The 23,571-nt window shown below is 47.5% G+C and overlaps 2 protein-coding genes across 2 annotated transcripts; one reads left to right on the plus strand and one right to left on the minus strand.

The window, feature by feature from the left end:
- Window positions 1-891: 891 nt before the first annotated feature.
- Window positions 892-23,571, minus strand: Efhc1 (EF-hand domain containing 1). Its single transcript, XM_042671986.1, has 11 exons — window positions 23,419-23,571; window positions 18,288-18,509; window positions 15,380-15,667; window positions 12,151-12,300; window positions 10,890-11,082; window positions 5,979-6,199; window positions 5,404-5,544; window positions 3,834-4,047; window positions 3,363-3,510; window positions 2,092-2,302; window positions 892-1,077 (listed from the first exon to the last, which is right to left on the minus strand). Exons 1-11 carry the CDS (start codon window positions 23,479-23,481, stop codon window positions 1,006-1,008), a joined length of 1,923 nt encoding a protein of 640 aa, XP_042527920.1. The 5' UTR covers window positions 23,482-23,571; the 3' UTR covers window positions 892-1,005.
- Window positions 7,937-8,449, plus strand: LOC122101600 (40S ribosomal protein S24). The gene has a single exon (XM_042671987.1). It carries the CDS (start codon window positions 7,981-7,983, stop codon window positions 8,380-8,382), a length of 402 nt encoding a protein of 133 aa, XP_042527921.1. The 5' UTR covers window positions 7,937-7,980; the 3' UTR covers window positions 8,383-8,449.

The raw sequence follows: 23,571 nt of genomic DNA on the forward strand, positions 1-23,571 counted from the left end.
CTAGCGGTGCTGCACGCTGGGTCCAGGCAGGGCTGGGAAGTGGTTAGCAGGCAGATATTATTAGCCCTAAGCCACCTGCCTCCTATCAGCCTTGGACGCAACCTCAGAGGGGTGCCGTGGCTGTGGCTACCGTGTAGCGCAGATGGCACTGCTTCACGTCCCTAGAGGCTGTTTTGAGAGGCTGGGCGTTTCTTCTCGCAGAGCGTGGTGCTGGTGGCACCCCTGCTGTGCAGGCCAGCCACCGTGGCCGGAGACGCTGAAGGGCTGCGTGTAGGGTTATGCTAGGAACGTGATTTGTGTGAAGTAGCAGGTGGAGCAGAGGGGGCACTGCCCAGGAGCGGCCGCGGTCCACCGGGCACCTCAAGCCTGTGAGGGCTGTCCCGTCTCAGTGTGGAAGGGGCGCAGGGTGAGGGAGGCCTGGACAGCCAGCACAGGGAGTAGGTGAGCCTTGCCAGCCTGTGGCGACTGGCAACTGACAGTGGGCTGCCAGCACTTGGATCTTGAAGGTGAGTAGAATGTTGGTTCAGTGAGAGCTCATGGTGGCCAGGAAGGACTAGTGTCTAGTTCAGGAATGGAGGCAGGGAAAAGCCATGTGTCCGTTTGAAGGCAGTCAGGCCAAAAGATGCTCTCTTATTCTGGGGAGGGTCAGCTTCCCCGCCCCCCCGTTCAGCCTTCAAATGAGTGGGTGGAGATCACCTACTCCAAGAAGGAGAGTGTGCTTGACTTTGTCTGACCGGTTCAAATGTCACTCTCATCCATGAAACCTGCCCACCCCATGGCACAATCAAGGTGATATAAAATCAGTCATCAAAACACACCTACCACCACAAGTAAGGTACAACCTTAGGTCCTACAGAAAGCAAGTTAATGTAGACTTCAGGACAGTGAGCATTAGAGCAAAAAATACGTTTATATGTAACCAGAGCACTGCAAATGCCTTTGGAAGCATGCAGGGTGGGCTTCAAGTGTAGGATCAGTGTTGAAAGTCTGTATGTCACCAGCCCATCAATTTGAGAAAATACGAATGAAGCTGCAGTAGTCAATCTTGCTGTCTCCGTGAGAGCACATCTTGATTAACTGTGGAAGGAATGAGAGCTAAGGCCGTACCATTCTGCGGCTTTACTTCAGCTCAGCTACAGAGCAACCTTGTGTGTCACCATCCCCAACTTCACGTTCTACATCCCAAGGCTCCTGGAAGTTTGGATGGCAGACCTTTCCCCCGTCCCCTAGTGGAACCAAAGCTGGGCAGAGTACGTGGCCTGCCCAAGATCCTAGGACTAACAGCCATATGTATGGGGCATTGCCATTTTTCTAAGCACTATCATTGTCTTGATACTCAAATACAAGAGTTGTCTATGAGGAAATAAGACTTAAATAACAGGCTTCCGTTATCGTAGCCTAATGGAATCTAGCTGGGTGACTGCAGCAATCGTCAGCTGTGGTTACAGTCTACGAGCTGCAGACCTGCCTTGCTCGCGGCGGGTCCTTGTCTCAATTCCCACTGGCTGCCGTCCCCTCCCACGGCCTGAAGACAAGCAGTGATGCTTGCTGCCAGGCCAAGGGTCTGGGCTCGCATCGCCTCCCTCCTGAAGAGGTCTGCAGAACCCCGCTGCCCTCAATTGGGCCTCGACGGGGAGGCTTTGTTCTAGCTTCCAAGGCAATCCTGGCCAGTGCAGTTCGCCATCAAGGAAAGGCATGGCCCTCCTTAACTCCCTCAAGAAAACTCTAGAAGAAAATCTATCGTGCCTTCTCCCCATTTGCAATGGGCTTGAAGGCAGGCTTCAGAAGCTCTTCCTTGCTGGCCCTCCTGACGGGCTAAGGTAGGTGTCAGCTGCAAAGGGCACCAAAGGCTGCCGGCCATCAACTTAACGAGGGTCCCTCCTGGGCAGCTGCCCTGCGTCAGCCCCAGCGTGCCGGCCTATCAACCACGCTATGCTGCCCAGTCCCAACCTGCTTGAAGAGATGCCCTGCTGTGACAGAGAAGACTGGCATTGCTAGAACCAAGGGGAATGGCACCGCGGGGCGCGCCAGGAGATGTGAAAGGCGATGGTCCAGCCTCTGCCGTCAGCCCCGCAGGCAGCGCTCACTGACCTCTTTGACCAAGTAGTCATCTACCGGGATGTCCAAAGACTTGCAGATCTTGAAGAACAGCTCTTTGTCCACACACCCTGTGCCCTGCGTGTCATGCTTGTGAAACTCTTCACAGATGCTGTCTTTGCCTGGGTGGTCTTTCAGTTGCTTCTGGAGTGTTTCTATTAATGCTTCCATTTCTTGTGGGCTGAATTCCTCTCTAGCTTGCTCACTGTAGAGCAAGGAAAGAAATGGTGGTTTTTTGTTTTTGTTTTTGTCAGTTATGGGGCTTGAACCCTGGGGTCTGGGCACTGTCCCTCAGCAATTCAGCTCAAGGCTAGTGCTCTACCACTTGAGCCACAGTTCCACTTCTGGTTTTCTGGTGGTTAATTGGAGATAAGAGTCTCACGGATGTTCCTGCCCCAGCTGGCTTTGAACCACAATCCTCAGATGTCAGCCTCCTGAGTAGCTAGGATTGCAGGCGTGAGCCACCAGTGCCCGGCACTGAGATGAATCATCTCATCTCAGTGTCTGGTATGAAAATACATGCACGATGCAAAACAGCCCACTTCCCCATCTCCCAGCCCACCCAGCATCCCTGGCACCTACCCTCTCCTGCAGTATTCTCCTCCTGGTCCACTTCAACCCACCAGCCAGGCAAGCCCTATGAACGCATGCCAGATCTTGCCACACCTCTACTCAGAAACTCAGCAGATCTGTTTCATTCCTTCCCGGGACCGGGTGGGTCCTGTAGGGCCTGGCCCTTGTTAGTCCTTGTGGGGAAACCTTCACGGTCCCATTCCTCTCTTCCGTCTGTCACCCTCACCTGTCTCTTCTTGCCAATGTGGGTGCTCTAGGCTGGTTTACCATGGCCCAGGGCATTTGCCTTCACCATTCTCATTTGTGACTCCTTTCCCTTCAAGTGTGTGCTCCAGGCCACTGCACCTGGGCTTCACAACCCATTGCCACCCTCCAGAATCCCTGGGCACCCAACTGGGCTTCACCGCCAGGGCAGGGGTCACCCCACAGGCTGTCTTGTTTACTTCTGTGTGTCCTGACTACCGCCCGCTGCTGAAGGGAACTCACGGAGGGCTGTGACTGCTTGACATTCAATCATTGCTGGCTAGACTCTACACCACTGCTTAGCACGCTGAGCCCAGGGGACACTGCGTACGTGGGGAGGGAAACCGGAAGTGGAAAATGTGGTAATCCATGTGTGATTGCTAAGCATGCCTTCCTAAATATCTTGCACATCTCAGAGTCAAAAAGGACCCTAAGGCAGTCCAACCTACTTTTCCACGACGGGTGCGGAGGCCTCCTGCTTCTGTGTGTGGCTCTGGATGGACGCCAGGGCTTCCTGGGTGTACTGGGCGGCGTTGCTCTCCATGTACTTCAGCACATACTCGTCTGTGTCCAGGATGGTGAACCGGTGCCCAAACACTCGGGAGAGGGGAGCAGCACCCTTAGTTTAATGATGTTTCTCTCATGCAGTCAGAAGTAAAATGCTATCAACCTTACAATGATACACCACAGAATGTTCTCAAGTTACACAAATTATTATGTTTTCTTCTCTCAAGGAAGTTCGTGTCAGCCTCTAACAAAAGCAACCAACTCAGTGCCAACATTTCAGAGTTTCATTGATAAGGAAGGCAATTCAGATACTAATCCAAGTATGTAAGCCTATTAGCTCTATCTCAGCTGTGATGCAATCTAACAAACGGATGAATGCTCAGCCAGTGGCATTCAGCTGTGCTGAGACTTACCATCGATGACCGCCCCGATGTAGAAGTCACTAGGGCTGTAGTAAACGGGGCTGTCCGCAGTAGAGTTGGGCTTAATAATTCGAGTCCTGCCAAGGTACTTGCCTCCAATGATACCAGAATTTCGAACAGGAGGCTCAAAGATACTAATCATATCAGTGGCCAGAAAATAAGAGAAGATGAACCGGCGCTCTTTGTCTTCTGCAATGGGGGATTCCTAAAAGGGTGAAGGAAAAAGCGCATGAAGGACTGGTCCGCACATGACCTGTCCAGGGGGCAGGTAGCCAACAGACGTGATGGCAAGCTGGGCCGCCTGACACAAACCAGCATGGCTGGGGACCCGCGGGGGCCCGGAGGGACGGGCCCTGTGAAGCCGTGTGAGGCAAGCCTCTTCCTCTAAGAACTGCCCTAACTCAAATCAACTCCACTGTGGTTCCTTGTGGGAATGTAGGCCAATATGTTACATCGTCCAGTTCTCTTCTCTTCTCTCAGACAGAGGTCTGTTTTTGGACTTTAAAAACATTGAGTTCAACCCTGTGAAGGCAATGTGCGGTCCTGGTACATGAGGCACTTCCGGGGTGCGCTCTGCCCAGGCACAGTTGAATACCATTCAGTTGACCCCATACTCTCCTTCATGGACTTTAGGCAAGGGCTTGTTTTTAAAAAACAAACCCATTCATATACACAATTTAAAAATAAGCTTTAAGGCAGAAGGAATGAGAAATGTAAAATCTCAAACTTGAAAGTTATTCTCAAAAGCAATCTTTTTTTTTTTGGGTCTGGTCGTGGGCCTGAACTCTGGGCCTGGGCGCTGTCCCTCAGCTCTTCAGCTCAAGGCTAGCGCTCTACCACTTGAGCCATAGTGCCACTTCCGGCTTTTTTCTTTTTGCTTATGTGGTGCTGAGGAATCGAACCCAGGGCCTCAGGCATGCAAGGCAAGCGCTCTACCACTGAGCCACCTTCCCAGCCCCTCAAAAGCGATCTTATAAAGAAACCTGGAGTGAATCACGGGCCTGGCAGAGTGAATTGCTAAGCCTCGTTGCAGACACGTTGTTCCTCACTGAAATACCACATGATGAAAATAAACTATTTTTCTATTTTGTAATAACTTATCGAGCTCATAAAACAGTGCTCGTGTACAAACTCAGAGTTTCCAAAACATGTCCTGGGTTTCTGTTATATTCAGTTTCCTAAGGACGCACTCAAATAAACGGTGAAATGCGGAGATGATGTGATCTCTCGTTATCTTTGGTACAGCTGTTCTCACTGTTTTGTCTGCGCTATGCAGGTTGTGCAGGGTCTGCTCTTACTAGGATGTCAGAAACACACTAAGGCTGGATCTACAGCAGGCAAGGGTATCCAAAGCACAGCAGCAGCCCCGGGCCCTGCCCCACTTCACCACCAGTCCATCCCACAGATGGGCATTGGAAACTAAGTTTAGCTTACGGGATAGCTGCTACCTAACTCTTTTGATGGCTGGGGCCAGATCTAGGGTGAGGAATGGACAATTGAGGGCCAGGTGCAGATCTAGGGGAGGCCCCGAGCGAATGCTGACAGGAGAAGTGGGTCTCACCAGGGCAGCCAGGTAGCGGAGCACTTTGTTGTCATTTATCAGCATTTTAACAATATCTTTTCTGGGAGGCTTCGGAATGAGAGCAAAGCAATTCTGAATGGAATCTTCAACTAGCCCGTAGCCATTATATGGAGGCAATTCCTTAAAAAAAAAATACAGGAAGCAAGAGGTGAAGCAGATGCTGTTTGTATTCAAATGAATTCTTAAAAAAAAACCTAGAAAACACTTATTCAAATTTTTCTATATACCCAAATATAACCAGAAAAATAACGTGTTGCTTATTATTCCCTTTCTTTATGATTTTACCCTTGTTCACAGGTCATATGAGAGTTTCTGTTTCCTCACACAGGGAAAGCACTGGATGTTGTGAATCCTTCCCAATGGAACAGATCGCCATTCTATGCCTTGGCTGTCAGCGGACAGAGGTCCCCTCCCATGCCGGCAGGCTATTCGTATCCGCTCTTGTGAACCACTCTGTTTACCTATGCTTCGCCTGCTTTTTACTGGGTATACACAGGAATTCCTTTTTTCTTTTCCTTTCATTTCTACCTAAAAGCATTTTTTCCCACCATTACCTGCTTCACAGGGGGTGGTTCTTTCTTGCTCACGTCAATACGTGGTAAATCTATGATTCCAAATTTCTCTTTGTAGTACTGGCGAGTGAACGGGTCACAGTCGTAGATGAAGAAAGTTCTCCCAAGGATGGTGAGTGTCTTTCCGACAATGAAGTCTTTGGCCGTGTACCACTCCAGCACCTCTTGATCAGAGATCTCCAGCACGCACTGGGGGAAGTTCTCTAATGAAGACGGAGTAGGGGGAAGAGAAGGAGTGAGTGTAGAAAGCCTGGCACACAAGAGCGAAGTATTCGTGAGAACTTGGGGAGTGCAGTTTTCTGTTCCAGTCAAGGGTCAGCTTTTCCCTGGCATTCCCACAGAAAATATAAGGCCATGTGACAGGGCCAGCTGGTTTCTGTAAAATCTTCTGCTAGTCAGCTAGAACTATAACTATGAATCACTAAGCTTGGCAGAATAAATGCTTAGAAGCAATTATTATAGAAGGGCAAATGTCCCTCCATAAGACATAGAAGAGCCTAAGGTCTAGGAAGGATTTAAAGTATTTGCTTCAATTTCCCATCTACTGAAGCATTCATCCAACAATCATTAATGTCTACCCACACACCATTCTGTAAACACTGGGCTCACAACAAGTTCCCGTCTTCATGAAGAAAAGCTGCATAGTTAATGGCTGCACTTCAGGAGTAATCACTGGCATTAGGACAGTAGGCCCCATCCCGGAGGCCAGCAGCAGGGATGGTTAATGGGAGATTATAATAATCCACTGTGTGAGAGCAGACGCGAGCAGGAGTTGCATTTCTGGAGTAAGTCCAGTTTTACCACAGTGTTTGATCAGAACTAATGGTTAACATGTGTCAGGTTGACTTCCTGCAGCTTTGCTTCCGCAGGCATCCTCCACGCACCAGAGGTTGAACGCAGAAGCCTGGCAGCACAGAAAATGAGAAGCAGCCTGGTTCTTTTCTAACCTGTCTGCTAAGAGGAGAAATAGAAAAAGACTGAAGTTTTCTACAGCAGAAATGAAGGCTCGGTCGCCAGCCTTTGTAGTTTTTTTAATGATACAAACAGAAAAAGTGTGTGTGTATATATATATATGTATATATATATACACACACACACACACATATATATATATATGAGGTATTCTGTAGTATTTAACACATGTATGTGTTCTCTATTGACCACATAAGGTTAACATGTCTGGCTCTTGAATATACATTATTTCTTTGTGGCAAAACATTTAAAATCCTTTGATCTCGCTTTGTGAAACACACAATGCATAATTGTTTCCTGTCATGTGTAAGAGTGTACCAGAACTTATTTCTACCTAATTCCAAGTTGGCACTCACCTCTAACTCATGGACATGTGGTGTTTCACACCTCCCATGTTTTATCATCTTCACTGTAGAGATCTCTCACTTCTTTCATTAAACTTAGTACTAGCTATTTTAATTTTTGTATTTGATTTCTCATTCAGATAATTAGCTGTTAGCATACAGCAATGCAACTGATTGTTGTATATTTATCTTGTACTTTGCAACTTTGCTGAATTCATTGACCAGGGTTTCCTCTGTCTTCTGGCAGTTCTAGGGACTAAAACCAGGGCCTTGTGCATGACAGGCAAACACTCTCCCACTGGAGCTGTGCTCCTGACTCTCATTTATTCATTTTTTAGTGTGTTGTATTTTTTTTGTTGTTGTTTTTGGGGTCCGGCTGTGGGGCCTGAACTCTGGGCCTGGGCGCTGTCCCTCAGCTCTTTAGCTCAAGGCTAGCGCGCTCTACCACTTGAGCCACAGCGCCACTTCCGGCTTTTTTCTTTTTGCTTATGTGGTGCTGAGGAATCGAACCCAGGGCCTCATGTATGCAAGGCAAGCGCTCTACCACTGAGCCACCTTCCCAGCTGTTGTGTTTTTTTTTGATGCTATGGGGGGCCGGGGGCATTGCTATATATAAGAGCATGTCATCTCTTTTTTTCTCCCTGGCTGTCTGAAGGTCTGCCGCCATCATGAATGACACAGTAACTATCCGGACCAGGAAGTTCATGACCAACCGACTACTTCAGAGGAAGCAGATGGTCATTGATGTCCTTCACCCTGGAAAGGCAACAGTACCTAAGACAGAAATTCGGGAAAAACTTGCCAAAATGTACAAGACCACACCCGATGTCATCTTTGTATTTGGATTCAGAACCCATTTTGGTGGTGGCAAAACAACTGGCTTTGGCATGATTTATGACTCTTTGGATTATGCAAAGAAAAATGAGCCCAAACACAGACTTGCAAGACATGGCCTGTATGAAAAGAAGAAGACTTCGAGGAAACAGCGAAAGGAACGCAAAAACAGAATGAAGAAAGTCAGAGGGACTGCAAAGGCCAATGTTGGAGCTGGCAAGAAGCCAAAGGAATAAAGATCCTGCATTGCCTTGACCTGCAGCGGTGACGAATTTTTCACGAAGGGATTAATAAACTGTAAAAACCTGAAAAAAAAAAAAAAAAAAGAGCATGTCATCTGAAAGCGATGACTATTGGACTTTCCTTTTAAGAACCTTTCATTTCTTTATTTTGCCTGAAATAGACCTTCCATGACTGCAAAAATGGATATCATTGTCTTGTATCAGGTCTTTAAAAAGAAAGCTTTCAGCTTTTTCCCATTCAGTATAATGTTAGCTAGGGTCTTATTATAAATTACGTTGGTTATATGGAGATACATTCCTTAAGTACCTTATTTGTTTAGTGTCTTTCTTATAAAGGGATGTTGAATCTAATGACATGCCTTTGAGATGAATGTATGATTCTTGTCCTTCATTCTGCTGCTGTGGTGTATCTCTTTCCTTGATTTCTATGTATTGAACCATTCTCCTATTTCTAGGATGAATTCACTTGTCTTTGTAAATAATGGTTTTACTGTGATATTGGATTCAATCTGCTAGTTCAGTTTTGAGAATGTTTTTGTCAATCATGAGGCTTGAACTTGGGGCCAGGGTGTTGTCCTTGAGTTCTTTTGCTCAAGGATAGTGCTCTACCACCATGAGCCATAGCTCAAAGTTTTTGAGCGGTTACTTGGAGATAAGAGTCTCATAGACTTTTCTTCCCTGGGCTGGCTTCCAGCTGCGATCCTTAGATCTCAGCCTCCTGAGTAGCTAGGATTACAGGTGTGAGCTACCAATGCTTGGCTGATTTTTTAAAAGAATTTTTATATCTATGTTCATCAAAGGTATTGGCCTGTGGGTTTCATTTTTGGCTTTGTCCTTGTCATGGTATCAGGAAAGGTAATGATTAGCATAATAGAATATGATGAAGAATCTCTTCTTCTTCACTTTCTTTTTGAATAATTTAGCAAGAATTATTTTTTATTTTTCTAGTGGTACTGAGGATTAAACTGAAGACACTGCATTTGTGAGGGAAACATTCTACCATTCGAGCAATGTCTCCAGATCCTTTTGATTTCAGTTTGCTTCTCAGGCTTTCTTTATGCAGGCCAGTCTCAGACCTCAATCATCCGACCTCCATTTCCAGTCAGCTGGGACCCAAGATGTGTACTATGATCATGCCCAGCTTGTTAAGATAAAGACTTGGTTGGGGATGTGGCTTAGTGGTAGTGGGCTTGCCTAGCATACATGAAGCCCTGAATTTGATTCCTCAGCACCACATAAACAGAAAAGGACTAAAGTGGTGCTATGGTCAAGTGGTAGAGGGCGAAAGAAGCTCAGGGACAGTGCCCAGGCCCTGAGTTCAGGCCCAAGTACTGGCAAAAAGAAAAAGAAAAAAAAATATAAAGCCTCATTAAATTTTGTTCAGGCTGGCCTATCTCTATCTCTACCTATTACGCCTATCTCTACCTCCCAAATATCTGGGATTAGAAGAATGGATCACCCAGAGTGGCCTATTTATAAATGTTTGGTAAAACTTAGCAGTGAAGCTAGTTATGGAATATTCTTTAATAGAAGACTTTATTATTATTATTACTGATTCAAACTTGATCTTTGCTATTAGTTCAAGTTTCCTGTGATTCACTTGTGGAAAGATGTGCGTAACAGGAAGTTGGTCCACTTCTTCTAAGTTATCCAATTTCTGACATTGAGTTGGTCATAGTAATGGCCAACAGTCATTTATATCTCTGTGATATGCAATATAATGTCTCCCTTTTCTTCTCTGATCTTATTTGAATCTTCTTTCTTTTCTTAGTCTTGCTAAGCACTTGGTAGTTTCACATTATGTAAATGCTACTGCATTGTCTCACTTATTTTTCTGTGTACGCAGACCTGTATTTCTAAGATTTGCTTTGTGTACACCTTGTTTGCTGTTTCTAACTCCTGTATATTAATCAATACCTTTACCACATTATCCACCCTAACAGTAATAAAGCTCCAACTCTTTGCCCACAATAAAATTGCATTTTGAAAAAAATTAAGCATTGCAACAGCATGTGTGAGTCGGCTGGATTTGGTCTTCAGTCCAGCCAAATTGGGCTATAGCGTCTTAATCTAGACAAACTGTGCTCAAAGGAGTTTTTCTGGTTCCCTCCAAAAGTTACACTGCATAGAAACTAGCTATTTAGTAGACAGAGGAGGTGAGAAGCAAAGTCAGATTATCATACAGAAATCCTTAGGCTACACCCTTAAGTGAAAACACGCTTGTTTGAAAGCACCTTTTAAACTAATTGTAGATTAGTAAATTGCGTTGGAATAGAAGCCAGATTCTACCTTTCTTTCAAGTTAGATCCTGCTGCCGCCTTTGTGTCATTCTCCTCTCTAGCAGCTTGTCTGAGAGGTGTGCCTGGTCCAAGGCAGGTTTTAAAGAAGGGAAGTTGTATGAAAAGCACCTCGAACATCACTGGAGACTCCCAAGGGCAAAGATAACTCCCCTGAGATCCTCTAAACATCCCAAGCAGCAGGGATACTGGGAGGGAACATACTTGCGTCTTTCACCAGCACCTTGGGCATGCGTTGACGATTCATCAGGAGTGGGAAGGGATCTCTCCCGTCGTTCCGCTCATGCACCTCTCGGATCTCCACGGTGTCATCCATGAGATAGTAGTGAATGACATAGGTGCGACACTCACCAAACATGCTGTCGGTATCATCCCAGATGGCATAGAATCGAAGAACCTTGGTGGAATCCAAAGGAAGACTTAAGCCAGACTCCCAGAACCAGAGGAACCTGGCCTGATGAAAAGATTAGCTGGAAAGCCTGAAATCCTCTCAGCCCACAAGCAAACGTTCACCAAATTTCACTAAAGATACCGAAACATCTGAGATTCTGTATCAGATACCAAAGCTGGAAAAAACAATGTAAGCTTTATAGGTTTGTGGTAAGAAAGAACTTACTTTGACCCAAAACATTAGTCACTCAACAGAAACTGAATTAGAAGGACAATGGAGTTCTTTATAAGGTAGTTCATCAGGATGAACAGAGAGATTCATGGTAAGTAATGGTGTATATATAACCGGCGTTATATATAGTCTTTTTTTCTAGTTGCACTAGGAAACATTCTCTAAATAGTATCAATATAATCTTTAAAAATGAAGTAGTAGTAGTTATACGAATGAATAAAAATATCTTTAGAAGGCCATGCTAGCATAAGGTGAAATTTTGTTGTTGGTCATGGGGCTTGAACTCTGAGCCTGAGTGCTGTCCTTGAGCTCTTCAGCTTAAGGCTAGCACTCTACCACTTGAGCCACAGAGCCACTTCCAGTTTTCTGGTGGTTAACTGGAGTTAAGAATCTCACGGACTTTCCTTCCCAGGCTGGCTTTGAACCGTGATCCTCAATCTCACCCTCCTGAGTAGCTAGGATTACAGGCGTGAACCACTGATACCTGGCATGAGGTGAAAAATTTTGAAGTAAAAGATGTTATCTTTCTAGGGGACAAAGAGCAGCAGAGATAGAGTAAAGGTGATCTCCATCTTCTCTTTTACCCTCCAGTAGGAAAGAAGATGCTATCTGTGTACATAACATCAGCTCGCAAGAGGGAGAATTAGGAAGGTTGGATCAGGGTTAGAAAATGTTTCCAACATTCTGTACACCAACATTAACATAACACCAAACAAGAAAGCAATTCTGTTTCTGTAAAGCCATTTTAACATTAGTTAATTATTAAAGACTTAAATGTAGACAGTGAAAAACATGTTCCAAACGGTTACCAGTGTAGCTCGTGCACACACATGTGTCACGCACCTGTTTGTCGAAGGTTAGGAACTGTTTGAGCTGATCAAAGTCAGAAGGGGTGACGTACTTCCGCAGAGGCTGTTTCCGGAGTTCAATGTAAGGGTCCAGAGCCATCTTCTCTGGCGGATTTAATTCTATTCCTTGACTCTCCAAAAAATCCTAAATATTTCAAAATAAATATCCATTTTTAAGGGCTTCTTTTCACTTTGGCTGCAGTGGGACTGGAACTCAGCCACTTTTCAAATAAGATCTCGGGGTGTTGCCCAGGGCGGGCCGGGCTGCAGTTTCCCAGGAGCACCTCATGTAGCAGGGGTGGGGTGGTGGGCACACACTGCCACGTGCCAGCTTATTGGTTAAGATAAGTTCTTGCAGCTGGGCATGGTGGCTCAAACTTGCAATACAAGCTCCATGGGAGGCAGAGGTCAAGGGGATCAGGTCTGAGACCAGACTAGGCATAAAAGTTGGTGCGACTCCATCTCAACCACTGGCTAGATGCAGCGGAGCATGGCTGTGAGCCCTGCTATAAAGGAAATACAGTGAGTGCACAGAGTGCATGACTGTCAGTCCCAGTGGTCATCCCCAGTGACACAGAGAAGCACAAGTAGGAGGACTCTGCCTTGAGAAAAGGGCCTGCAGCCATGGTTCAAGTGGTAGGGCACATACCTGGCAAGTACAAGGCCATGAGTTCAATCCCTAGCTCTACCACCAAAACCAAAACCAAAATAAAAACAGTCCCCACAAAATGCCCTGGAATTACCATCTTCTCTGGCCCTCAAGTAGTTGGGATTACAAGTGTGAACACTACCATCTTAGAGCTTATTACAGTACAGATAGATTGATGATATAAAAATACATTTACTAAGTTTTATGTCATTGCTCAAATTAGTCTTCGGTTTGCAGCTTCTTCATGTATGGAAATAGTATCTTCAAGTTAATACAGCTCTATAAGGCAGATAGTAATTTATAATTATGTTAAGCATTCTATGTGATAAAATTGCTAGATATGCTGGGCACTGGTAGCTCACCTCTGTAATCCTAGATTCACAGTAAGCTGAGATCTGAGGATCATGGTTTGAAGCAAACCCAGGCAGGAAAATCTATGTGACTGTTCTCTCCAATTTTTTTTTTTTTTTTTAGTCAGTCGGGGTCTTTACTCTGGGCCTGGGCACTGTCCCTCAGCTCTTCAGCTCAAGGCTAGAGTTGTATCACTTGAGCCACAGTGCCACTTCGGGGGTTTTCTGCTTATGTGGTGCTGAGGAATCGAACCCAGGGCCTCTTGCATGCAAGGCAAGCACTCTACCACTGAGCCAACTTCCCAGCGCTTGTTCTCTCCAATTTACCACCAAAAAGCCAGAAATGGAGCTGTGACTCAAGTGGTAGAGTACCAGCCTTGAGTTAAAAAGGTCAGGGACAATGTCCAGGCCCTGAGGTCAAGCCCCAAAACCAACACACACACACACACACACACACACACACACACTGCTAGATCTGTTAAGGTAGCTGGAAAATATGATGGTAATAAGATGCAAATAAGAATTGAGGCTGGGCGCCGGTGGCTCACGCCTATAATCCTAGCTACTCAGGAGGCTGAGATCTGAGAATCGCGGTTCAAAGCCAGCCCGGGTAGGAAAGACCGTGAGACTCCTATCTCCAATAAACCACTAGAAAACTGGAAGTGGCGCTGTAGCTCAAGTGGTAGAGCACTCGCCTTGAGCTGAAGAGCTGAGGGACAGTGCCCAGGCCCAGAGTTCAAGCCCCATGACCGACAAAAAAAAAAAAAAAGAATTGGGTAATTGCTAGGCTTGCTTCAATACCGGAATCTAGCCAAATTTCAAACAACATGTAGTTCATGTTTGCTAGGGGAGCAACCGCACAATGTCAGAGTAAGCTGAAGTCCTATTCCAAACTCCTAAACTCACTTAAGTTCTTCCCCTAACTGAAAAGAAAGCATGTCCCCTGGCTACTTCATTTTATTTTATTTTTTTGGTTATGGGGCTTGAATTTAGGTCCTACGCTCTGTCCCTGAGAAATTTTGCTCAAAGCTAGTGCTCTACCACTTTGAGCCACAGTGCCTCTTCCGGTTTTCTGGTGATTAACTGGAGATAGATAGGAGTCTCTTGGACTTTCCTGCCTGGGCTGGCTTTGAACTGCAATCCTCAGCCTCCTGAGTAGCTAGGATTACAGGCGTGAGCCACCGGCGCAAGGCTCCATGCTGGCTATTTTAGACTAGGATGTTTCGGCATGAGAGGAAAGCTAAACCAAGTGCTCAGATCTCAGCAGAAAAATCCAAGGAAGGTATCTGCATTTGACCACATCTCCAAATTTATTTTGCTAATGACAAATTATTTTCAGAGTCACATTTTGTTTGGGGGGGGGGGGTCAAACTAAGGGTTTTTAATTTGACTTTCTAGGCAAGTACTCTTAACACTCTGCCACACCTCTAGCCCTTTGGGGTTCAGTTGTTTTTCAGATAGGGTTTTACCAGGGCTGGCTCTGGACTACCACATACCTACCTTCGCCTCCTTTCTCTCCTGGCCAGGCATATGGGGCATTCCTGTAATCTCAGCTATAGTAAGTATAGAAGAGCTGAGGGACAGTGCCCAGGCCCAGAGTTCAAGCCCCATGACCGACAAAAAAAAAAAAAAAAAATAGAATTATTGACAGACATTCAGTGAGCCTCAACTTGAGGGACACTTCCTGGGAGGAGAAAAGATGGCAGCTGGTAGATCTCAGCCGCACCCCCACCCCCACCCGCGTGTGCCTTGCGGGACTCTGGCCCACGGGCAGCTAGGGTCAGGGCACCGTCAGGCCACAGTCGGGACCGTCCAGTCTCAGGATTCCAAGCCCTGGGATTGACCTGTGTCAAAGCATCGAGCAGACTTCCTCATCCCTGGATGCTGTAAGCCCTGTGACAGGACCTCCTGACCCAGGGCTGGGCTGCTCCCTTACCGTCCTCCCTCTCTTCCTCACTGCCTGAGCTGCCATCAGAGGAACAGGCTGAATCGCCAGCCTGGACCTGGTTTCTTACCAGTGTGACTACTTGTGAGTAAGGCCACTCTGCAACAGTGCTACTCCATAGGGTGACACGAGGTCACACACGGTCACACACACACACACACACACACACACACACTTAACAAGCAGTTTACACAGGACAGATTCCCAGTGCCCTCCTCGGGCCCGCCACAGGCCGGAGCCATGCCTCAGATCCCAGGAGTCGCCGAAGTGCGTACTGTACCTGTGTGAACCGGTCACAGTCAACGAGGCGGAAAGTTTTGCCATAAATGGTGATGTTGATTCCTCGGTTGAGGTCCTTCCAGTGGTAGTGGTCTCCCACGTCGTTCTTGGCCAGCCGCTGGCGTTTGATGAGCTTGCCCTGAGGGATCCCAGAGTTCTCCACGATGGGTTCCATGACAGACATGCTGTCATCTTCTAGGTAGTAGTAAATCTTCACCTGGCGGATTCTGTAGTGCTCCTCCATTGACATGGGGACTTCCTCTTGGAAATATGCCTCAAATTTCAGAACCTGCATTGCACAAGGGAGGCAGCAATGGTGTCATCTAAAACTTGGCAGGCATCCTCCTGAAGAGATGCCAACCTTGTCATCCTCAGTCAAGAGATGGAAACCGAACACTCCCCAGGGCTAATGTATTCTGCTACCTCCTATTTTTATATGACCTGCAAGCTAAGAATGTTTTTGTACATCTTTAAATGGTTGAAAAAGTTGGAGGAAGAAGGATGTTTCGGAAGTTGTGGGCATCATAGAGAAATTGTATGAACACATGAAAATGAAATTCAGATTTCAGTACTTACCAGTTGTGTAAATATGTAACACGTATTAGTTGCTGCTCCTCCGTTCTTTGGGTGACAGGGATAGGTTGCTACTGGGGATTGTATTCAATCCAGATGGACTGAGCCTTAGTGCCCAATGTGACTGTAACTGGGACATGAGGAGTTTGGGAAGTAACTCAGGTTCAATGATGTCTTAAGGTGGGGCCAAGTCTAATAGGACTGGTGACCTTGTTGAAGAGGACACCCAGGAGGTAAAGACCACGTGAGGACATTATGGGAAGGTGGCTCTCTGCCAGACAGAGAGTTATTGGCTGGATATTTGATTAGAGTTTAGGCTTCTAGCCTCCACACTGTTAAAGAAATAAATGTCTATAAAATACCCGAGTCTGAGGTATTTTCATTTTTTGTGTCAGCTCTGGGACTTGGACTCTGGGCTGGGTGCTATCCTTGAACCTCTTTGTGCTCTACCACGTCAGCCATAGCGCCTCTTCCAAAGTCTGAGGTATTTTATGCCAGACTCACACTGCTGCAATGCTCAACATATTGTCTGTTTAGCTCTGACAGAGAAGTGTGCAGATATCTTCTGTAAATAGTGTGTGTACATTACACTAGTCCCTGCGTGTACATTGTACTTTTCTAGCTTTGTCTTGATGTAAAAAATCCCTCACTAGCTTTTGAAGAGAATAAAAAAGAAGGACAACACAATGACTTCTGGTTTTTAAGTGAAAACAAAAGCTCCAGGCTGTTAATTTAGAAGCAGAGTCCCTTATGAGAAATATTAATGACACATTCATCTAATAGGCTTTAAATGAGCATCTCTGAATCACCAAACCACCAGTAAGTGTCAGAGAGAATGTAAATGCCCTGGCTGTGCTCAGAAACACACATGTTACATAGAGAAAGCCGTTAGGCCTCTGAAAAATATCTGCAGCAATACCAGGTCAATTAAAATTAAAAAGGAAAAAAACACTAGGGCTAGATTCAGGCAGCTGATGTATAATGTCTAATCAGTGTACTTCTAAGACACAATTACACAGAAAAGCCATTTGGAAATTCAAATCCACAAGATGAATTACACTGGAGTTTTTTTTTTTTTTTTTTTTGGGGGGGGGTCCGGTCGTGGGGCCTGAACTCTGGGCCTGGGTGCTGTCCCTCAGCTCTTCAGCTCAAGGCTAGCGCTCTACCACTTGAGCCACAGCGCCACCTCCGGCTTTTTTCTTTTTGCTTATGTGGTGCTGAGGAATCGAACCCAGGGCCTCTGGCTTGCAAGGCAAGCGCTCTACCACTGAGCCACCTTCCTAGTCCCTTACACTGGCGTTTCTTAAAGTCTCACCAGTGACATCATCTTAGTAGATACTCATGGATAAGGAAAAACAAGAAGCATGTGCAAATGTCAAAAGATGGGAATGAAGCAAGTCACACTTTGAAGGTGGAAGGGAACATGAGAAATGAGCAGATAGCCCGGCACCAGTGGCTCATGCCTGTAATCCCGGCCAAGCAGGAGGCTGAAAGTTGAGCATCATGATTCCAAGCCAGCCTGGGCAGCTGTGAGACTTTTATCTCCAATTGAATCACAGAAAAAGCTGCAAGTGGTGCTATGGCTCAAGTGGTAGAGCATTAGCCTTGAGCAAAAGGAGCTGGGGGCAGTGCCCAGACCCAGAGTTCAAGCTTCAGGACCAGAGGTGGGGAGAAAAGGCAGTGGTTGGGGCCGGGGCGGGCGGGGGGGGGGGGGGGAAGAGGGGCACAGATATTTAGTGTTGTCGATATAAATGTCCCTGAAAAACATCTTACAAGCTTGTATAGTTCAGTGACAGGTCCTGGGAAAGAAAGGGGGGGGGTGAGGGAGTGAGAAAGTGAGAGAGGGAGGAAGTAGAGAGAAATAGAGAAAGAGAAAAAGGAGGGATGGAGAGGGGGAGAAGGGAAAAGGAGAGAGAAGCAAAAATAAAAATGCAAATGAAGATGAACTCGTGGAGACAGTCTGGAGAAAATGGACAGAAGGCAAAGCCATCACTTCATGATGGTATTCTGTATTTCATAGAGATTACTTACCAAATATTTCAGAACATACTGCTTTGAAAAATCAGAAAACACAGAGCAAAACACATGCAGTATGAATCTAAGAATTTAGGGTCCATCCAATTTTTCTTTTAAGTGTATTAGGAAAATATGCCAGGGACGCCTACCGGGAATTATTTTTTTCTGTAATCGGCTTTCTGACTAGAGAAAGCCTCTTTTAAAGTCTAAGTTCAGCTATTTATGGTTGAGGGTTGAGGCATTTGGACAGTTTTCTGCTCAGAGGTCTCTAGAAATCAGCCATCTGGATTGAAGAACTCCCCTAAAATTCCAGGCGATACCTTTTTGTCAAAAGCCACATGTGCGGGAATAAAGTCTGGAGGTGGGGGATGCTTTGGTTGGCCGTAAGTTAGGACTGGTGCTTTGTTGGCCATCTCATCCAGCTCAGCCTGGGATGGCTGGTTAGACTGGAGCTGGTCCCCGCCTATCCCCATGGCTGGACGTCGGATAACCGCATAGCCATTCCTGTAGTCCAGTGTCTGGCATCGATGGAAGCTTGTTTTCTGAAGAAAAGAAGGATGGTGTTAATCACATCATTCTAATATTTGTTAGGTCAAAGAGCTTTCCAAAATCTTTTAACTTAATCCTTTACTTATAGACAAGGGTCTGTGTTTAAACTAACACATTTGGACAGGACAAGAAGGGATACATAGGAGGTACCTGAGTTTAAGATGCTGACTTGCTCTGTAATGCCCAATTTAACTACCAAGTCACACGAGATCAGAGTCGACAGTGTTCTCTCATTAATGATCTTTTCTTTTTGATCATACTAGAGTTTGAACGCAGGGCCTCATGCTTGCTAAGGCAAGTGCTCTACCACTTGAGCTACTTCACCACCCCCTTTTTGCATCCGTTACGGTAGTTCAGGCTGGCCAGGACTGTGATCCTCCTATTTGCACTTCCTCATATCACTCCTGGACTGCGATCCCTGTGTTTGTACTTACATCACTGAATGACAGGAACACACAACTGACAAGCTATCAGTTATGATGGAAGCTCACAAACTAATTTTTTTTGTCCTGGCTAGGCTTAATAACCGTGCCCAAATCCATCTATACTGTTAATTATTAGCTAGTCTTCCCATCTCATCTTCCCTTTCTTCCCTTTTTATCTTCTCTGGTGGCCATGAAGCCTAAGAAGTCTGTTCTACAAATGAAAGCTCTTAAAGGGGCTGGGAAGGTGGCTTAGTGGTAGAGCACTATCCTCAAGCTGAAGAGCTAAGGGACAGCGCCCAGGCCCAGAGTTTAAGTCCCATGACCCACCAAAAAAAAAAAAAGTTCTTGTGGTTATAATGACATTAACACATTCATTTAACTTTGGAGACTAGATAGCATATATTTAAAATCTTGACTCTAATAATTCTACCTTGACCATTTTTAAGGACATTCTCTAAAAATATGAAGCTGCCCATGTCAATGGTATTTATGATGGTAAAACATTGGAAATAATCTAAAAGACAAATATATAAAGACATGAGTAAATAGTAGAAATCTTACTAATGGACTATTATCCAGTCAGTAAAACAATAATTTTTTAAAGAGTATTTAACAACTGGCCAGTGTTTGATGTGAAAGGACCAAAAAACATGTAAAATGAAATGTACAATTATAAGCATGCAAAAAAATCATATGCACAAAAGCAGAGAATTCAAAGCATGTCTTCTATATTATAAAATTAAAATTTTTTTATTATCTTGAAGTAGTTGTACAAACGAGTTGCCATTTAACAAAGCAGTATATGAATACGTCTTGGTCCATGTCACTTCTTTCATATTATACATTTCTGAATTGTGGGGTTTTTTTGTTTTTTGTTTTGTCGGTTGTAGGACTTGCACTCTGGGTCTGGGCGCTGTCCCTTAGCTCTTCAGCTCAAGGCTAGTGCTCTACCACTTGAGCCACAGTACCACTTCTGGTTTTCTGGAATTTTTTTTTTTGTCGGTTGTGGGGCTTGAACTCTGGGCCTGGGCGCTGTCCCTCAGCTCTTCAGCTCAAAGCAAGCGCTCTACCACTTGAGCTACAGCGCCACTTCCGGTTTTCTGGTGGTTTATTGGAGATAGGAGTCTCACGGTCTCTCCTGCCCGGGCTGGCTTTGAACCTCGATCCTCAGATCTCAGCCTCCTGAGTAGCTAGGATTACAGGCGTGAGCCACCAGCGGCCGGCAGGGTTTTCTGGAATTTTATTGTAGATTAAGAGTCTACTTTCTTGGACTGTCTTTTTTTTTTTTTATTATTGTGAAAATACTGTACAGAGGGGTTACAATTACATGGGCAAGATAATGAGTACATTTCTTATCAAGCATTGTAGCCTCCTCTTTCTTGGACTTTCTTTCCCAGGCTGACTTTGAACCTTGGTCCTAGATCTCAGCCTCCTGAGTAGCTAGGATTACAGGTGTGAGCCACCCACACCCAGCTGTTTTGTTTTTTTTTATAGTGAGTATATTTTTATTAGTAGTTGAAAGAAATTAAACCAAGAGTTAAAAAGAAAATTAGAAAAAAAAGCAAATTAGAGGTAAATGTTTTTTTTTTCTGTCCTTTGTAATTTGGAATTACTTTCAAAACTTTATGCAGCAATTATAACTACATGTGTAACTTAGAATTAGGCATAAAAGCTCACACCTGTAAATATTAGCTACTAAGGAAGCTGAGGTCTGAGGATTGCAGTTCAAAGGCAGCCTGGGCAAGAAAGTCTGTGAGACTCTTATCTCCAATAAACCACTGGAAGTAGCGCTGTGGCTCAAGTAGTAGAGCCCTCGCCTTGAGCTGAAGAGCTGAGGGACAGCACCCAGGCCCAGAGTTCAAGTCCCATGAATAATATAAAAAAATCATAAAATATATTTGATGAGAAAAAAGTAGACTTATTGGCTTCCCTCCCAATTTCTTTGTGCCCAGCCTAGCAATTTTCAAGATCTGTACAAAAGGTACACTAGAACAAACTTCTTTTTTTTTTTTTTTTTTTTTGGGTCCAGTCATGGGGCCTGAACTCTGGGCCTGGGCACTGTCCCTCAGCTCTTCGGCTCAAGGCTAGCGCTCTACCACTTGAGCCACAGCACCACTTCTGGCTTTTTTCTTTTTGCTTATTTGGTGCTGAGGAATCAAACCTGGGGCCTCAGGCATGCAAGGCAAGCGCTCTACCATTGAGCCACCTTCCCAGCCCTAGAATGAACTTCTTTGGCTGAAAGAGTTATGGACTGTGGGACTCTTTAAAGCCCGTGGTGTGTTTTAGGGGCACAAGGGAGTGTAGAGGAGCTGCTTTGGGCACTGAATATTGAAGACAATAAAATAGGCCGGCTGACATTCTCGCAGAGTAACTTCTATGGCTTCCAATTCTCCTGTCTCTAAAGACAGAAGCAATGTCAGCAGTTGCTGTAATTTTTTTCTTGAGTTTTACCTAAAGAAAACACAATTGAGGGCTGGGAAGGTGGCTCAGTGGTAGAGCGCTTGCCTTGCATGCCTGAGGCCCTGGGTTCGATTCCTCAGCACCACATAAGCAAAAAGAAAAAAGCCGGAAATGGTGCTGTGGCTCAAGTGGTAGAGCGCTAGCCTTGAGCTGAAGAGCTGAGGGACAGCGCCCAGGCCCAGAGTTCAGGCCCCACGACCGGACCCCCCCCCCCCCAAAAAAAAAGAAAACACAATTGAAAATACTTAAGATTGAGGAAAGGAACAAAACCTAAACTGAGCCAGGCACCTGCGGCTCCCACCAGACACCCTAGCTACTCAGAGACCCTGAGGTCTGCTGTTCAAAGACAGCTCAGGCACAAACCTCCACTAGACTCTTGGCTCCACCTAACCAACAAAAAGGCAGAAGTGGAGCTGTGGCTCATGTGGGAGAGCACCAGACTTGAGAGAAAAAGTTAAAGGGCAGCGCGTAGGTCCTGAGTTCAAGCCCCAGGACGGGTGCATACGCACAGAAAGCAGGGGCACACACACAAATAAGACACTAAAACCAAACAACAACAAAAACCGTGGAAAGGAGGGACTGGGTGGAACCAAGCACACACAAGAGGGAAATGGGGCTGGACATGGAAGTCACTGGCCTGGGGTCGAAGAGAGGGAGTCTTGGGGACAGAGATGGGCCTGGGGAGGAAGATGGTGGGGGCTGCCTGGGCGGAAGGACGCAGATCCAGGGGGCACAGAGGAGGGGGGGAGGGGGAGGAGGAGGGAGGGAGGAGGAGGAGAGGAGGAGGATGGAGGGAGGGAGGAGGAGGCTGGGAGGAGGAGGAGAGGAGGAGGATGGAGGGAGGGAGGAGGAGGCCGGGAAGGAGGAGGATGGAGGAAGGGGGAGGGGGAGGGGGCCGAGAAGGAGGAGGAGGGAGGAAGGGGGGAGGAAGGGAGGAGGAGGCCAGGAGGAGGAGGAGGAGGAGGGGGCCGGGAGGAGGAAGAGGAGGCAAGGAGGAGGAGGAGGGGGAGGCCGGAAGGAGGGGGAGGCCGGGAGGAGGAGGCAGAGAGGAGGAGGAGGCAGGGAGGAGGGGGAGGAGGCCGGGGGGAGGAGGAGGAGGAGGCCGGGGGGAGGAGGAGGAGGAGGCCGGGGGGAGGAGGAGGAGGATGGAAGAGGAGGAGGAGGCCGGGAGGAGGAGGGGGAGGCCGGGAGGAGGAGGAGGCAGGGAGGAGGAGGCCGGGAGGAGGAGGAGGCAGGGAGGAGGCCGGGAGGAGGAGGCCGGGAGGAGGAGGAGGCCGAGAGGGAGGAGGCCGGGAGGAGGAGGAGGCAGGGAGGAGGAGGAGGCCGGGAGGAGGAGGAGGCAGGGAGGAGGAGGAGGCAGGGAGGAGGAGGAGGCCGAGAGGGAGGAGGGGGAGGCCGGGAGGGAGGAGGAGGAGGCTGGGGGAGGGGGAGGAGGAGGCCGGGAGGAGGAGGAGGCAGGGAGGAGGAGGAGGCCGAGAGGGAGGAGGGGGAGGCCGGGGGGAGGAGGAGGAGGACGGAAGAGGAGGAGGAGGCCGGGAGGAGGAGGAGGCAGGGAGGAGGAGGCCGGGAGGAGGAGGAGGCAGGGAGGAGGCCGGGAGGAGGAGGAGGCCGGGAGGAGGAGGAGGCCGAGAGGGAGGAGGAGGAGGCCGGGAGGAGGAGGAGGCAGGGAGGAGGAGGAGGCCGAGAGGGAGGAGGGGGAGGCCGGGAGGGAGGAGGGGGAGGCCGGGAGGAGGAGGAGGCCGGGAGGAGGAGGAGGCAGGGAGGAGGAGGAGGCCGGGAGGGAGGAGGGGGAGGCCGGGAGGGAGGAGGGGGAGGCCGGGAGGGAGGAGGGGGGAGGCCGGGAGGGAGGAGGGGGAGGCTGGGGGAGGGGGAGGAGGAGGCCGGGAGGAGGAGGGGGAGAAGGTAGTGGCGGGCGGCCCGGAGGAGGCGCACGGAGGACCGGGGACTCGCGGTGGGCTCCGGCCCGGAGCGGCGGGCGGGGTCGGCGGGGTCGGCGGGGGTCGGGCGCCGTCCTCACCGTGGACTCCTTAAAGGACGAGCCCGGCAGAAGAGGCAGGCCATGCACGGGGTTGGACACCATCGCTGCGGCTGCTGCCGCCGCCACTTGGGTCCGGCTTTGTCCCTTCCGGTTGCCCGGGAGACGGGCGGCGTCCGCCGTCCGTTCCAGGCG

This window comes from Dipodomys spectabilis, unplaced genomic scaffold (genome assembly GCF_019054845.1).
Source record: "Dipodomys spectabilis isolate Male_0828 unplaced genomic scaffold, ASM1905484v1 ptg000669l, whole genome shotgun sequence".
Classification (NCBI taxonomy): Eukaryota; Metazoa; Chordata; class Mammalia; order Rodentia; family Heteromyidae; genus Dipodomys; species Dipodomys spectabilis.